The sequence below is a fragment of the Centroberyx affinis genome, unplaced genomic scaffold, assembly GCF_046629955.1.
Source record: "Centroberyx affinis isolate AG114_WGS23_722 - 3 ecotype Tasmania unplaced genomic scaffold, CSIRO-AGI_Caff_v1 ptg006264l_1, whole genome shotgun sequence".
Lineage (NCBI taxonomy): Eukaryota > Metazoa > Chordata > Actinopteri > Beryciformes > Berycidae > Centroberyx > Centroberyx affinis.
In genome coordinates, this window is record NW_027283188.1 from 19,369 (window position 1) to 37,971 (window position 18,603).

Sequence of the window (18,603 nt, forward strand, 5' to 3'; positions counted from 1 at the left end):
TACATACCTAATTCTGCAGGGCCTTAGTTAATAGATAAATATCTTTTGATTATTCTGTCATAAAACCATAACTACTTACGTCTTTGCTATATTTTTGTTCTGTTTTTTATAATTGCTGTATTACAGGGCTAATACTATGTTATGATTGGTTAGCTGACAGTTATAGAGTGGCTAGACGTTCACATGTTTGATCAGATAAATGAAATCAAACTAAAGGCTCCCAAAAGACCCTTGTTATATATTCTTATTTATATTTGTTATATACTGTTAGAGTATTCTAACAGTAGCATCCTTTTTAAACATATTGCTTCCCTGCTATAGCTTTCATCAGATCTATATATTAGAAAGCATCGCCCTCTACAAACACTAATACTGAACATTTGTCATATTGCTCTCCCTCCTATATGGTGCTCCATCCCCTGCATACAGTCGATCCCATTCTGTCGAGTAACCCAGATTCCCAATCCCCCCCCGGGACAAGTTCTTATGATGTGGCCTGAGACAGCAGCAGCCAATCCCGACGCTCTGTACAGCCCCCTGAGTCGCGGGGCGGCCAATCAGGGCTGAGTTATCCGGGATGCGGCCAATAGAGGTTGCCGTCAGTGAAAATGATTAAGATGTAAGGTCATTTTATTGGGTATAGACAGAGGCTGTGGATGTTATAGAGAACTGGATGGATGGATCCACTTTCCATGGTATGAAAGATGGCAGGACACAGAGAAGGGCTTGAATATAATGTAGGTACTAGACAGGAGAATAGTGAGCATTTCTCATTATGAAGCTAAGGCAATGATACTAAATAACGGATTTTAACCAAAATAAAAATTATGTCACTAACTATGGAAATGATAATCATCTGACATGTTACAGCTTGTGCATGTATCTTTTCGTGAAATTTAATTTGTGTTCTTAACATGGCGCATCAAAGTAAATATTAACAACAGCTTCCTTCATAAATGTAGTGGAGAAGGACGGGTTTGCTTTGAAACGCAACAGATTAAAAGTGATGAATTGCTTTAAAATTGAAATATTCAAGTGAAGTACCTCTAAAATGAAGAGATATTTCACTTACTAGTGATTATTCAGAGGCTTGATGATCATTCGGTCATACTTTGAACTGTTTGCAGTTATCGATAACTTCTGAACACCAGTGGATATGTGAGTGTGGAAAATTGACAATGTCTATTAAAGTGAAATGATATTAAATAAGTAAGATTTTACTTCCCCATAGCACAACATGACCATAATATATCTGTGGGGGGGGGGGACAAGGCTGTTGATCAATACCAATGATTCAACCCTTACTTGGCCAGGTGCTGAAAGTTCTGGCTTTCAAAACTCACTTTCCAGCCCGTACTCTGTTTGGGAAACAAAAACTCCCCACCCAGGTTCTATCGATGTTGTTCTAATTCCTACTGGTCACTGATAGAGTCAGTAAAGCTCATAGATTACTTTATGCCCCTTTAACTACAGTGTTTGAGTAAAACTAATTAGCTACTATCATTCCCTGGAAGGAACATTGGCAAATGTTCTATACCACGATTACAGCATTTATCAATGTAATCCTTCTCCCCCAGGTACCATATACAGATTTTCCCCTCTCTTTCCTGTGTTAGAGTGATGGAGTGAGAGCTACTGATATGTAATCCAGGCTCCCCTTTAGTACGAGTGGATATTTGATCACCTCTGGTAGTAGGAGTTCATAGAGGGACATTAACTTGTCAGTGCTGTCAGCAGCATTAGTATGGATGCTGCTGCTGATGGCACAGTGACTGAATCACAACGATTGATGTGAAATGGTTTTGAAAGGTGGCTTGCCAGCCTGCTGCCGCTGCCCATTAAAGTGTGAGGTATAGGTAAACTGGAGGGGTCAGGAGTGTAGTAGCTGAATCAGTATCATTATGGAAGGGATGATACTGCGAAATTTAAACTGTCTGTTGAGGTTTATAGAGTTGGGTCTAATTATTCAAGGCAGCATTTGTGACGACACAAAAGCAGAAATAATAGCCATTGCACCTTTAAATTTGGGCAAACAGGGCAAATCTATGGTTCTCAATGTGTGATTTAGGCCGATGAGATGGATGTGTTTTTACATAAAAATCTTCCCTAATGCAGCTTTAAAAAGCCAAGTGCCAATCCTGCAGTCAATCCTAGCACAAGGGATTTTACATACTGCACATTTTAGTTTACTGCAACTATATACAGCACATGGCAGGATTTTAAGATGAATCAATGATGCAATATCTTCCTGGCAACAACAAAGGCCTCCCTCAGCAGCCATTAGTCCAGTACAGTCAGCAGTAAGTTATGTTCGATCTCCATTAGGTGAGAGTTAAAGACCTAATACAGTAGATGCACTTTTTGGTTCACTGAGTAGGTTACATCCTCTCGAATTATCAACCTGACAAAACGGGGGCATGGCTATGGCTATGGCTATGGCTATGTATAATTATGTAGCCTATAATCATACATATGATGTATTTGTATTCGCATTGGTGGTGATTGTCAATCAATCTCACAATCTCAATTAAACTTAAATAAGCATGAATTTAGTATCATTACAAAACGTGATGTGTTGTGTAATGATGGCAGTTACATAGGTCATACAGTGAGTAGTGAAAGCCTGTGCAAGTAATACTTTGGTAATAATGCATAGTAAGCATTTGATGGAGGATGGCATGCAGGTGGTGGCCAAGTTTAACGTCAAAGGAGCACAAAATTTTCACAATATGATATTATGGCACAGCAGCTTTGGAAACTGTTTAACTGATATTAGAAAGGTCCTATTTAGGTTCTGATTTCACAAAATATTGCAGGTAGCAGCTATGGACAACTACGGATGTCATCACAGCTTTCATTTTGGCGGTTTCTTTACACAGGTTTTCAATGATGGTACAGTGTTTTTTTTTCTTGCCTGCACCTGTTTGGCATCTCGGTGACTCACCATGAAGCTGACTACATCTAAGTGGGAGGAGAGGCGCAGTGTGGGGTGTGGCAGCACCAACCCTTTTTGTGGATGATATCTTAGGTAATTTTACTTTGATACAAATCCCTCAAACAGGAAAAAATAAGATACAGCATTTTTTATTCTAACCATATACACACGTGGCAGTGGTTGTATGACTGTCATCCAACATAGAACTGAGAACAACATAGAGTGAGGATTGTGGAGGCGGGCTCATAGATGTCAGGGACTGGCTGGTGATTGGTCATGGTTGAAGTCAGGCCCACCACACCTACTGATAATGTATTCCTCCTAATCCCACCCCGTTTCCAACTGCGCCGCGCCTCTGGCCATGAAATTCCCCAAAATCAGTCACCTCACCCTGTGCGCTCATGCCATGCACCCCTGACTGCGCTTTGCACCATGCGCCATTGATTCATGAAAATTCCCTTAGCATATGCTTACATGTTGGTGGTGTGCCAGCTTGTGTGCATGTAGACTGCCTCATATTTGTCCTGTCTGTGTATCTGTACTGTACCTGTATCTGTACAGCTGATTGCATGTTGTGTTCTAACTACAGTTTCGGGCTAATACCATTTACCTTTGGGTCGATTCATGTGCAACTCCTGGGAAGAAGCTGCAAGTAATAGGCGGTCTTGGTTTCCCAGAGAAAAACCTTTGGGAGAGATACTGTAGTATCCTGTGTACGCAGAGTCAGCAACTGTCCTTTCTTTGGTCCTTGTGTCATTCAGGTCGTTTTTGGAGGGCAACTGACAGCCGATCATCCATTCAGCAGCGTGGACACTGACACACTGAGACTTGTCTTTGACACAGGAGGAAGAACAGCAAAACCAGACTATGATGGACGATGTGAGAATGCTTTGGATTGGTTGTGAAACGCTGAGCTTCTTCAATTACCAAAGGAAGAACATCCTCTGTTGGACTTTCTTTAAAGGAATAGTTCACCCAAAAATGAAAATTCTGTCATCATCTACTCACCTTCATGCCAAATGAAACACAGGTGAAAACTGAAGTCAATGGGGACCAGTTCTTTAGAGTTCCAAAACAAAAACAGCCAAACAATCACACTGTGAATAGAAAGACCTATACACCATTATTTGTTGCAAATCAATCAGCTGTAGTTAAGATTTGCACTAAATGATGGTGTAAATATACTGTAGGTCTTTTTGGAACTCCGAAGAACTGGTCCCCACTGACTTCAGTTGTTTTGGAGAAGGCTGCTATGGAGTTGTGCTGGCAGCCTCCCTGTGTGTTATATGGACAAACTTCACCTGTGTTTCAACTGGCATGAGGGTGAGGAGATGATGACAGAATTTTCATTTTTGGGTGAACTATTCCTTTAAGCAGGAGGTGCTCCTGTCCCATTTGAAGGTGTTGATGATACACCCATGGAACTTAAACAACTGAGTTCAAAGTTGAGCCATTGATCTCCAGGAGGTGACAAGCAAGTGGCTTCCTTCACATATCAAAGCTTATCTTAATGGGTTTGTGTTTGGAAAGTAGTTCCCAGCACTGAGATGTGAAATAGTCAACCTCTGTCCTGTACATGGACCCATCATTGTTAGTGATGATGCCCAGCAGGGTGGTGTTGTCCACAACATTAAGCAGTTTGACGGGTGGCAGAAGGTTCAGTTATTGGTGTACAGAGAGTAGAAGAGGGGAGGGAGAGCACATTCCCATGGTACACCTGTGCTGACAACAAGGGGTCTGATAGGAAGGGTCTCAGTCATGCAAACTGTGACATTCTGATGGGAGGATCCAACTTTCATAAAGTAATTCAGATAAATGTATTACTGCACAGCAAAGTTTCTAAAAAAGAAATCACCCTCCTAAATGAATGTGGCACAGCTCAGTTTGAGCTTTGTGAATTCCTTTTAACAATCACCCAGATCAAAAGGGCAATAAGTAAGATTTGCTACCTCATTGTACAAAATAACCATAATATATCTCTGGAGGGTTGATCGAGTTGTTGAAGAATACCAATGACTCAACGATTACTTGTCCAGGAGCTGAGATTTGTGACTTTCAGAACTCACTTTCTGGCCTGTACTCTGTGTTGCACTAGGCTCTAGCCCATATTAAAGCGTATTATGATCCTGCATGTGATGATACATGGCAAGTGAAAGACAATTACAGCCGTGATGCAATCTAGAAATGAAGATCATCCAAACTTAAATTAAAAATTGATTGATTTTGATACTCAAAATCAAATCCTATCTGTAACATAAATGGAGAATTACCACTCCATCTTTACACTTTTATTTGATCCAAGACTAAGTGATTTGCTTGTGTCCCATAGAATCTAATGGATATTTCATTCTCATAGCACCCTTGCATATTTCTATCGCACTCCTTTCTGTGCAGCTCAGCCATTAGACACCCAACGGACACTGTTCTTAATATGCACATATTCTTAGGTAACTTAGTTCTACTTTTGTGGTATGCTAATGACTATCTGCAGAGGTGTAATGATGAGCAGCTGTCCCAACGGATGCTTTCTTAATTAGAAAGCATGGGATTGCAGCCATTTTAATTCTTGCATCCTTTTCCCTCGCACACGCACATTCTAATGTTACCAGACGAACGCCAGCTGTTGGCATTGCAGGCTGCTATGGGGTTACGTTTGAAGCTTTAATGTAGTTACAGATAGAGAGCTCTGGATATTGAAATGACCACTTTTAAGGATAGGATGAGCTGACATATAACAAAGGCCTTCAACCAGTCACTTTGCCACATCCATTCTTTCATCTTTCATCCTCCAATGCATCCATTCTCCTGCAGTATTCAACCTGTCAAATATTTACCTCTCATAGCTGTTTTGTTCTGGTGTCCAACTACACACACACACACAATACACAACCCACAACTTCAGGCCTGATGACCTTGGGCTGACATTGTCCCACTGCATGCAAGCTTAACTTTCTACAACTTAGTTAAATATAGCATTATTTTAACAATCCTTTAATCTGTATGGTTAGGTGGAAAAATCTCATTCTCATGAAAGTGATGACAGCTGCTTTTATGAACTTGACTGTAAATTTAGGAAAGGATTGAAAAAAAAAAAAAGAAATTTAGTCAATTTGTTAGCACTTTGCTGAAGAGTCACTGTGCTCAGATTCACACACACAACGTCATAGCAGGTGAGTGAAGAGCACCTTGTGCCCAACACAGTCGACACAAAATTTTGTGAAATGAGCACGCACTCTGAAATGCAGATTACGTGTTGTGGGCATGAACAACGTGAAAATATTGTTTTCATGTACATGAAGGAGGAAAACCAGTCCGGTCGAAAACCAGGCATCTGGCAGACCGACTTGATAACGTTAGCTAGCTCTGTAGCTAACGTTTGGTTTGCTAGCTAAACTAAAACGGATGATGTGCAGGGTATGTTAACATTTATGATAAATGTTTAATGCTTCAGTGATGTTGAAACGGGAGCTTTCGCTAACCTCTCGAAATTGTTTATATAGACTGGCGTGTCGGTCCTTAAAGGCCTATTTCACTGCTGTGAATATGATGATTTATTAAAACTAGGTCACCCAAATGTGCAATTATTTTTTAAATTGGAGCCCTATGACCAGAGAAAACTGAGAAAACGGCTGTAGACTCCCCATATCGCTCTTAAGGGGGAATCCTACAACAACCAGAATGCATTGCGCGCGTCACTGACTCTTGAGTGTGTTCACGGTCAGTGTAGCACCAGACACAAAGTTAGCAGAGACAAAGCAGCATTATATCTCTTTACTGAGGCTTATTTTCATTTGTCTGATTCCACAGCACTATATTCAGCCTCATAAGTTAATAGTGGCACCACATCTCTGCTCCGACATTATATTGTAAAGCTAGTTGTTTTTTTGTGTTAGATTCAGCTCTTCTGGATGAATCACAGCAGCTTAGCTTAGCAGCGGCTGAAACGTCGCTCCGGTCCGGTGGTCGTTTCCTCTTCCAGACTCTGTTGTGTCTGATTCAACAGCATGATATTCGGCCTCGTATCAAGAAACTAGTTTTCTTCCAAATATACTGAAGTATTTAGTAGTATGATATTTTAGTGAGTGCTTTTCCTTATCGCTAGCGTAGCATGGGACGGGAGTGTTTTGGGAGACCCACATTATACCGTCCTTGAAGGCACCACTACAGAAAATGCGGAAACGTAGTTTGTAGTCTAAGGCCAATCTCCAAAGTCCGCCGAACGACGCGTTTTGCGTCACGAGGAGGGCTTTTGCCGGCAAATGAGCGGGGAACTCTGGGTGCAGGCAACCTGGAGGGAAGTTAAACATTGTTCATTTGCATATACTACCCATATTGTAATGATACAATGCTGGTTGAAAATCGGCGAAGTTTCCCTTTAAGGTGCTTCGCCATATTTGACATGTTATGTTACCGCCCTTCATCGGCACCACTCTGTAGCTTTGTTTGCTGACTGAGGCAACAACCCAGGTGACTGCTACTAGTGGGACGAGGGGCTGTGGGCAGCAGTGCAGGGTGTGTGTGTGTGTGTGTGTGTGTGGCTAGTGGATAAATAATATGTTTGATTTCTCTTTAAGAGAAAGCACTGCTGGTATCAATACTGTTGCAAATGAGTATTGTATCCGTTTAAAATTTTTAGTATCGATACTTATCGGTATCGAAACTTTTGACAACCCTCGTATAGAGTGTAGCCTACCAACTTACTGGCAACCACTGAGAAATCTCCACTTTCTGCCATATTGGACTGTACTGACCACCTCCTACAGAGGGAGTTTGAGCTTCTACCTTCAGGTAGAAGATATAGAGTTCCAACTCAGAGGACTAAAACATTCAAAGACTCTTTTGTTTGCACTGCAATTAGAAGGCTGAATTTGCACAAATGATTGTACTAAGCACTTTCTGCACTCAGCAATTTGTTTGTCTTTTGTTTTCACATGAAGTGATCTTGCACTGTACTGTATTGTATTGTTGTCTCTTGTTCTGTCTGGTATGTTGTCTTTCATGTTGTATTTTATGATGGATTGAATGTGTTTTTAATACCTGGCTACAACTAAATTTGCCCTAGTGGGATAATAAAATTCGACTTGACTCTTACATGGCCAAAATTGCAATTGAAGAAAACGACATATTACATTTCTAACATGAACGGTGATGTGCTTTAGCCAGGGAGAGTGGTGTAGTGCCACCCATGCTAGCTAGTACGCTAGCTGTGCAGTGAATAAACATTGCTACTATGCAAACTAACAGTGTAGACAACAGGTCTGGGACACAAACCAAAAGGGAGGGAGGGAATACAGCACTCTAATCTGCCCTCATTCTTATATTGATACCCATCCATTTACCCTTGGAAACAGCCACACATCACACACACACATGCAGGTCCACTCAGAACAGCCTGGCTCACAGTATGCTCACACTCATCAGGTCTTTCTACACTCACAGCCATATAGAATGCTGAACATTACAATTGCAATAGGCAGCAACATAGACAGAGGATGTATAAAGGAAGAGGAATAGGGCTAAAAGAGAGGTAAGAGAAGAGAGGACAGGGTCTCTACTGGTGGATGGTGATGAAGGCTCAGGCCAGGAAAGCCCGCTATTGAGGTTGGAGGTGAGGGGGGTGGGGTGTGTGTGTGTGTATGTGTGAACAGATGGCAGAACAGAGAGAGAGATGAGAGAAGAATGGTGAAGGTATAAAGAAAACCATCAGTATAGGAAATACTACGTGTGACCCCCCCCGGTCGAAACATCACTCTTCTTATGCTCTTCCGCTTCCATCCTTGCCTCTTGAAACTTCAAGATATGCGTGTGTGTGTGCATGTGCATGTGAAATAGGGGTCTGTCAGCAGTCTTACCAGGCAAGCTTGAAGCCTTTCATTAGTGCAGGAAGAGCTGTCCAATGCCCATAGCGAGGTCTCCCCACTCAGCCAGCCAGTCATTCCTTGCCATGTTGTGGTGTTGTTGTTGTTGTTTGGCGGCGGCGGGGGCGGGGGTGGGGGCGGGGGGGTAAATCCTGGGGGTCGGGCCCTTGCAGCAGCAGCGCCCATGGAAGGGGCAGACCCCAAAAAAAAAAAAAAAAAAAAAAAAACACAAACAAAAACAAAACAAAAAAACTGCCCAGGACGGCTAAACCTCAGCTCCTCCGCAACTCGGGCAAAGCGGCTGCTTCGCGTCTCATCTGAGAGAGAGTGTGTGAGCCGAGTGTGGATGGAAGTGTGTGAGGTGTCTGCGCATGTCTAGGTGCCCTAGGTGAGTTTGCGCGCGCGTGTGTGTTTGTTGTGTTGTGTGTGTGTGTGTGTGTGTGTGTGTGCAGCAGCAGCAACTGCTCATATGCACTCTCTCCCCATATGCAGCAGCCTCTCTGCCTCTGCAGTTGAAGGCATTTGCCGGGCAGAGAGAGGGGAGAGAGCGACTGAGCATGCTCCGTTTCTCCCTCATCCATCCAATCCTCCTGTTCCCTTCAGCCTAGACACCTCCTCCTCGCTTAATGGAGCGCTGCTGCCATCCTGCCAAGGTCTCTCGCTCTCTCTCTCTCTCTCTCTCACACGTCTAGTGGGGATGATCAGGGTCCAGATCATATACACTGAGGGCTCTGAGGGGGATTAGTGTGTGTGTGTGTGTATGGGTGTGTGGGTGTGTGTGTGTGTGCTAGTCAGTCCTAGCAGCTGGCCTTCTAATCTCCTAATATGTGCGTGTGTATGCGTGTCTGAGTGAATTATGTGCAACAAAGTGAGAATAAGGGGCCAAGTGTTAAAGAGCATTAGAAGAAGATGGAAAACAGAAGCTGAATACTATGAGATAAATAACTATCTTAAGCACTGTTCCCATGCATTCCTTTGTCTATACAGAAATGAGCTTTTCTTAAGCCGAATATAGTGATGAGCACATCATCATCAGAAAATGGAGTATAGCATAGTGATACAATAGGAGATTTGAAGGAGAGGAAGAGGGAGTGGACAAATAGTGCCGCCTCACTTTTTTTGCCCTCCACCCTTATCCCCTAGTGGACTGAAATTCTGCTGAGTCACATAACCCATAATGCATTGCACGGGGAGGGGGGGGGGGGACGCGCTGTCATACAGCGAGCGATGCGACTGTTACCATGGAAACCTCTCAGATGCCAGGGACACCGTGCGGGAGAGACGGGGTGGGTTGAAATGCACTGATTAGTTCCTCCCTCTTTGATTGAAGGTGTTGTCTGGTGTAGTCTTTAAATAAATAAATGTAAATAAATGATGGCTTTAGCTTCACATTCTCACATAGAAGAAAATGTCAACTGTCAATCATCTGAGCGGGCGTCACGTCTGCGCAGAAGCAGTTAAAGGGGAATACAACTGAATTTCAGAAGTTCACATGTAATTATGATGGATGGATCAGTTTGTATGAATGAAAAGCTGCTGCTGCCCCTTTTTCCATAGTAAAGAAAAGAAAATGTTTTCCTCGCCTTGCCACACAATTCTACAGAAATGATGGAAAAGGTGACTGTGTGTAGGAGAATTATCTGATTTAGAGTCAACTTCCAATTTATTAACAGAGTGGCAGCTACTGTACATCCTGATGATGTCACAGGAAGTCTTGGTTCCCTGGCTTCTAATTTTAGGAGACTTCTTTATGTTTACATATATTGATTGAACTAAGATCATAGGAATAATGTGTGAAATCTGTTTCAGTGCTGATTTTTGCTTTGAGACTTGCTTATGTTGCTTATTGACTTCAAATATTGCTATTTATGTATACGAGTATCCAACTTTTTTGCAGGTGATTTACAAATTTAAAAAGCCTATTTATAATGCAGGAGAATGTCCATGTGCACCAGAATGCGTGGAAAGTCAGAACGCACACTTTTTACATCATATTTCTATGTCAACATACTTGTCTTCACATAACACCACCGTGACAACATAATGTCCTGCATACCATGTACCATGGTGGCAGGATGTAAAAAGGTGTTGCACTTTGTATATTTACATTACAGCTTGTCACATGATTTATTCAACAATGATCAATATGCAATTTGAAAATCAACAGAAAACAGTGAGAAATTGTGTAGTCATTGTGTAATCCCTGCTGCTTTTTATGCTGATTCATGTCCAAAGCTTTGCTAAATGTCTAGACTGTGCTGTGTAAATAGGTAAAAAAAATAATGCGGTTTACAAGAAAGTCTGATTTAGGAAGTGTGTATTTAAGTGTCAGGCTAGACTTTATGTTGGTGAGCGAGTAAAGCCTCAGAAATATTTTAAACCAGAATGAAGTGCAGTGGCACAAGGAGGGTTTTGTGACTGAAATAGATGCAGCCTCGCGCTGAACTTCCCAACATGGCAGGCAGAAGTGAAAGAAATGCATCAGAATGTCACAAAACTGAAATCCTGAAACTGAATTGGCAGAGATTTCAGATTTCCGATCATATCAGAAAATAATTACAATTTCTGAGCCAGCTAGAGTCTAGATACTGTAGATTGCGATATACATGGAATATGGAGATGAATATATATCTCAGTAGCATTAACAGAGATAGTAAAAAAAAAAAGAGTATGCTGTGCTGAAAGGACATGTTCATCTTCAACTGCAGTCTGTGCCTTAGGTGTTTGTCTATCAATGGGAGGTAACACATAGGGCTGGGCGATAATTCAATATTATCGTTTATCGTCTTTCAGTGGAATCATATCGTGATGATATGAAGATATTTTAATATCGTGACACACATTTCTGCTGTCTAAATTGATGATGACAAGCAAATTTTACTTAAAAACTCTCATAAAATGAGGTATGGTAGGAATATTATTTGAAAATTTCAGTTTTGTTTGACACCACACCTAACATTACCATTCGGTTCAATGAGATGAACATTAATTTGATTATTTAACGTGATTTTGCATACATGAACCATATCGTGATATATGTTGATATCGAGAAAAATCCTTATGATTATCATGATATTGATTTCAACCATATCGCCCAGCCCTAGTAACACACCAAATCGCAAGGCAGAACCAAGAACTATAGGTGTGGTATATCTCCTTATACAGTATCTCTGTGTTACCGTTACTATTACTATTGCAATCGATAGAGCAGTTTCTATTGCCTCAGAGATATTGGGCAGAATATCCACAGTGTCCCCTGTGCTTTAAAAGGGAAACAATGCTACATTACATCACTGCAGCGGCATATCGATCTGATACAAGTCTCTTTAAGGTGGAAACAGAACGAGACTTTAATGTCAGGAGTGTCATGCCTGGCAAGGTGACCGGTATTACGATACCACCGATAGCTGTGCAATCAGTGTAATTGTAGCCGCGGATGCTAACCTGGGTCTATCCTGCTGGAACTCTCTGGAGAGCCCGGCTCAGTTCACACACTGCAGGCTCGTGGCTCTTACACACACACACACACACACACACACCCATACACACAGAGTAAAATTGATTACTTTTGCAAACAAAGCTTCCTCTGCTTGGAGCGGAAGCTGGAGCGCGCTGTAGGCCAACACCGAGCCAAAATCCATGCAAGTCGAAAGCAACCAAAATGCCCATTACAAAAAAATCACTATAATATTTTTAACATATTCCAGTAGGGACTTGCAGTGTGTCTGTGGTACTTAATAGAGAGTTTGTATTGACCTTATAGTACATTCTGTTTTTTGTTTTTTTTATCTCCTATGGTATGACTATAATATTCCTATAATATTCCCATAATCTGTGATGTAGTGGTGAATAAAAATGTGGGTAAAATGTAACATCAATATAAGCAAAAATCAACAATATTTTCAGAAAAGCAACTGTTTTTGCTCAAAAGACCCTATGTACAGTAACTTACATTGGGTTGATACCACTAACTATAATGCATATTATGGATTTCCATCCTAAAGATTTATGTCAGCCTGAAAAAGTGGGTCAACCCTGTTCTGCAAATAAAAAGCTGGGTAAACAAACTCTAGGTGGATTTACCCTCCACTACCTCCCTGCTTATAATACAGGGACTTTTACTGCTGTGATATTTGGATAGTATCCTTCTAATAATTATTATAGGATTTATAACTCTCTCTCTCGTTCCTCCACTTTTTAGACACACACTCAATGATCTTGGTTAGGTGTGTGTGTGTGTGCGTGTGTGTGAATCCATAATTTCACCACATATCGCAACAACTAATTGACGTTACACACAAGATCCATTATATGCTGCTGCACAAACAAAAGCATCCTCTACATTTCACTCACACAATTGTAATCTGCTGTGAAAGAGTCTTAATCATCCGCTATCAGCACCTTGATCTTGATATGAATAACAAGTTGTGACTGAGAGGGAGGAAGATTCCAAGGGAATTAGAGAGATAGAGGAAGAAAGAAAGAAAGTCATTAAGATTCTGAGGGGAATGCAAGCGAACAGCTGGCTTTAACTCTTGAACACCTTGTAAACGGCTTAACTTGTGTTGTCTGCGAGAGAGAGAGAGATAGAGAGAGAGAGAGAAAGAGAGAAAGAGAGAGAGAGAGAAAGAACGACCTCTGAACTGGCTGGTGAACACACACACCTAGGTAATACAAATGACTATTCTCAGTATTCTCCAGAGGCTTTTCTCTTCTCTGCTGCTGTCCCAGAGGGAACGAGAGACAAAGAGAGACTAGGAAGCGAGAACCAGCGAAAAAGAAAGAGAGAGAGAGAGAGCGAGTCGGAGTAAGAATGGATGGGAGAGAGGGATGAAGTTGCCAGATAAAGTGTGTCAGAGTATTTTTCACAGGCATGTAACCAATTAGATCAGGGGAACAAGGGGAAGAAACAAGCCAATGAATACGGAAGATAATATGGCAGATGAGGGAGCTTGGGTCTATTTTCCCTGCCTTACTTATCTTTTCCGCATAGATGCAATTTCCATTAAACATAATGAGACACTCCCCTTTGGCTGTGACCATCTAATTTGATAATCCATTTTAATCAAACAAGTGAAATGACAATGGGAATATGTTAACTGTTAGCTTACACTCTTGCAAATGTAACCAAAGCTACTTTTTGACCAGTAACTATACCTATCTGCTGAAGAAACAGAAAAGACAACATCACGACCCAGGTTTCCTTGCGAACATCACATACATGGAATAAAGATAACGCTTCTCTATTTTTATCAGGAAATCATGCAAATAAACTGGCAAACTTTTATGATCAAAAGGGATTGTGTAATTTGTTATCGTTATACATTGCCATCTTAACACACCGTGAAAATGATTCCTCTGCAGAACATCCTTCACCATACACCGTCAGAAAAAAAGGTACAAAGTGGTAGTTTTTCTAAGAGTGTACAGTACTAGCACTTTGGGGTGCTAGTGCTGTACACTCTTAGTATATATCATTTTCATCAGCAATATCCCTGTCCCAGGTGGATTCCTACAGACCTGCACCAGGTCTGTAGGAATAGCATCCCAGTTCCACTGACTTTTCCAACTGGGGTAGTCAAATCTTGAGCTCAGATATTAAAAGGCGAGGAATTGGAGAAGTGTTTGTTTGTGTGGGACATCATCACAGGAAAGAAGGTGATTAGAAACATTTGGAACATTTTGGTTGAAAGATGGATGGCTGGGGAAGCCATCCATAGAGTGGAGGAACATGGCAGGCTAACCCTAACCCTTGTTTCCAAAGATGAAAGTTCTCTCTTGTGGTGTATCCAAAGCCCCTCCTGAGTCAGTTCTCCAAACATCACCACTATAAGAGCTTGCCGTCAGCAGCTTATTGCCATGGGCTTGCACTGAGTGGATGTCATTTGACGGTACCAATTCCACACTCTTGGGTCGTCATGGTCCTTGGTACCAAGACATCATGACTCGTTTTTTTTGGTCTATCGAAAAGGATATAGCAGTCACTTTCATGAGTGGGACAAATCTGGTGAATCCAATCACTATAACGAAGCAAAAGTATGAGCTTGAGACATTTTTGAGTAAGGTTGTCACTGGGATTTGGTAGCTTGTCATTTTCTTTCAAACTCAAAGTTGTTTCCTTAGTTATGCAGGCCTACAATTAAGTATGTGATGCTTTGAAGTTGGTTTTACACTTACACTCTTTTGACTGGAAGAGGTATCAAGAGGTTCACCATAGGTAGTGTGTTTACAGTAAGTTAAGAGCCAGGGTATGTGCTCTGTGGATTTGCAGCAACATCCAACAGTTTACTCAGGGAGTTTGGGATTTGCGGTCAGGGATTATGGCAGGCTACAAAGGAAGCATCTGAAACAGCTGAAAAGAGCAGCCAGTGGCTTTGGCTGAAAGGAAAAGACACTGTTTCAAGCTAGTGTGCTTGTTGTTTTAAGCCAGAAGGGTCAGCTGTGCCTTTAGCCTGCTGTTTTTGAATCCAACAATGACTGGACATGGAGATTATTGGGCGTAATGTTGTGAATAAGGTATAAACTGAAGTGTAGATACAGGTTAGTGCAGATGAGTACATTTCTGATCAGCTTTGAAAGTGGGTGTGGAGGGGGATGGTTCTGGAACACCAGAACCTCTTGTTGATCCCTCTGGAGGTGTTGTGGGCTATTGTATATCAATGAGATATCTGTTTTGAGAGCTGCCTACTTGGTGACCGCAATGACTCTCACGCATTTTCTTCAACATCCTAGCCAGGTTTTTAAATAGGTGCTCACCCAAATAGCACAAGGGACAGTTACATCAGATCCTGTGTATTGGTAAATGATAACAGAAAATAGTCTACAGCTAAATTTGCGACCCATTTTTTTCCCTTTTGAGTGGAAAAGGAAAATAAGAGGTTGGAAATAAGGTTGTTAGTGTTAACGGGCTGCATCTGTCCCATTTGTAAAATGTGAGGACAGCATACAAAAAAGTTAGTTAGTAGTTTTTTTTTGTTGTTTTTTTTTTCATCTGATGTGGATGAAAATACCCACATCATCAAAAAAAGTCCATTACTATTTGTGGCTTCAAATGTAAATTCACATTGTTTAACATCCACATGACCAATGCCAGTCAAATTGGTCTTCATTGGTTTCATTCAGGGTGAAGCACTTCACTCTTCACTCTATCTGCACACTATCAAAAGTTATAAGTTATGGTGTACAGCACTTGAGAAAGTCATTTTCTATCAATGCCTGTGTGGTTTATTGAGCAGTATCTAGTTAATAAAACAAAATAAAACACAATTTCACTTGAACTATGAGTCTTCCCATCTTAGCTGCAAATTTTCATACAACTCCCACAATCTCAAAAACAAAAAATGTTCTCATATTCAGGAAAAATAATCGCCACATCCCATTAATAAATGTTTCAGCAACAAGGAACATACAGTAGTGCATCCACTGAAACCACATCGACCATCTACAGAAATGCATCTACCATCGACATCCACCATCTACTGAAATGCATAGATATAATACAGTTTAAGTGCATCTAGGGCAAGAGTGCATCATCAGCCTACCTGACAAACCTAATGACGTACGCAGTGAAATGCCCCTTTCCTCTGACGTCAACACCGGTTTCACAAGGCACAAGGAATTGTTATTTCAGTAAATGAGCAGTCTGGGGGAACGTTAGAAAAGTGGGTTCAAATTCCTTATTGCAGTGTTCTTAAGGCTGTGATGTGCCTTGCAGAGGACAGGAGAGGTGTTGAGCAGGATGAAGGAGGCCAGATGATTTTCTGCCCATGACGGTAGGAAATAATCCATACGTCTTTATTGATGTTATTGACATTGCCAGAATGAATATCAGATGTAGCTGTGATGGATTTACCATGAATGCATAAGCTTTTTCACTGTGTCATTGCTTATTGATGCAGTCTTTAATTAAGTCTGAGATCTCTCATCAGCTTCTCCAATACTCACTTCACCTAAAATAGTCAAGAAAATTGACATTCCAGTGTATTCTGACTATCACTGTCTCAAAAATCCAAATCCAAGTGCACTTGATGTGCAGGACCACCAGCAGAGGGCGCCAGAGGCTTGAGTGTCCCGTTTCTCCTCATCAGCCGTCCAGACACTGACATCCAAGATCAGTCTGATGTCATGGGGCAAGGGTCAGGAACAGCCGTCACTACCGCTCACAACAACAGCTCTGCTACCTACAGTCCTTTTGGTAGGTGTAGTGTAAGGATGGATGCACACTTGAAGGAGCTTTGCTGCATGTGGCTATAAGGTTAAATAATGCAGTCTAGGTGATGAAAATATTGACCAATTCCAATGCACCCTACAGCACCTGCAGTGCACAAAGCCAAAACCCAATAACAGAATTGCAGCATTGCCTTAGGACATATGAACTAGGCGCAAGAATGTATCTGCATTGTGACTTAACCGTTTCCACTAATGCTCCCCCCTATCTCTCCCTTATCTATTAAGTCTGGCAATCAATTAGATTAGTGCGAAGGCTCAGGTTGCCAAAGGTGAAACTGCACCTGGACTGTGCAAAATATCCCCCGACAACAAGCTCCAATAAATCCAGATGGATGCACACATTCTCCACAATGAGAGGAATCATTGTCGGAGGAGCTAAAATAATGGCTTTTCAGCACCAGCTGAGGAAAAAGCACAGCCCTATTTGGGAAACTCAGGTGCACTGTCAGCACTAAATGTTTATAAGTGATGCATACGTCTCACCTCAGCTTTCCTGCCCCACTGTCAGTCCTGGAGAGGGAAAGGAGAGGGATAAGTATTAGCGTTAATGAGGGGAAAATATGATAGTACATGTTCTTAAACTCATGTATACTTAATGGAACTTAATTGTACCATGAATTACCCATTACTTTTGGGTTTAGAATCATACAGTGACTCATCCAGCGTTAACCTCATCATAAAATAAGGCTTAGTACAAATAGCCAGGGTATTTTCATCCATATCAGATGAAAAATCAAAAGCCAACAGTTTTTTTCCCCATATTTTAAGGTTCCAAAAGCATTTAGACAGATCAAGACGATATGAAACAGACTTATGTTCAGACTTTTTACTCAAGTTATAAGTCTGCAACCCATGAACATCAACAATCTCCAGGTTGATATCCTTACCGGAAAGCATAAACATCATACAGTAACTGGGGAAAAAATATTAGCGCCCTAATGGTCTGTTCTTTGCTCAGACTTATTCTTACAGAAAGCATGCAATGCCTTCAGAGCAACAGAACTCCATTGTCTTGGGACAAATGACACTAACACACAGGGCTATACAAATCTTGTTTAACTACCAAGAACGTCCCACAGCAAAGCAAGGGTAAAATGAAGCAAAACGCCCTAGAATATCAACTGCAGCAATCAATAAGAGCAGCTGAGCTCTGATCGCCAGAAAGGCACAAGACAAACTCATGACAAAAGTACTTGACTCCGATACTCACTTGACCCTGTGGAAGGCCAGCCTCCTCCTGAGAGATGACACCCGGAGGTGACAGCCCTGTTTGACGCCCACGCGACTCTGGACCATGGTGACCCATACAGTAACTATCCGCCTCTTCACTGCCTCGAAAGCGACGGGAACGTAAAGTCAGGGGTCTGCAAAGGGCCAATAGCGGCCGACGCGGCACCGGATCGAAGACATGCTCTTCATCTCAGACTTCTGGCTCTCAAAGTCTGCGGACTCTCTTGTTTCCTCCTCCTCTGTTTCATGCCTTCCCTAAGCTTAATTTCCCTCCCTCCCTCCCTCCCTCTCCTCGCTTCCCCCCCCCCCCCCATACATACACCTAACTCCTTCGTTCCCTCCCTCCTCTCC

The 18,603-nt window shown here is 41.8% G+C and overlaps 1 protein-coding gene across 1 annotated transcript in view; it reads right to left on the minus strand.

Moving 5' to 3' along the window:
- The window catches only part of LOC139638312 (protein Aster-B-like), a gene marked incomplete at its 3' end in the record, with an annotated part of 37,499 nt that extends 19,181 nt beyond the window's left edge, over positions 1-18,318 (minus strand). Inside the window, 2 exon segments of the mRNA XM_071512415.1 lie at positions 374-400; positions 18,233-18,318. Of these exon segments, the coding sequence (XP_071368516.1) occupies positions 374-400; positions 18,233-18,318 (113 nt within the window).
- Between the last annotated feature and the right edge of the window lie 285 nt (positions 18,319-18,603).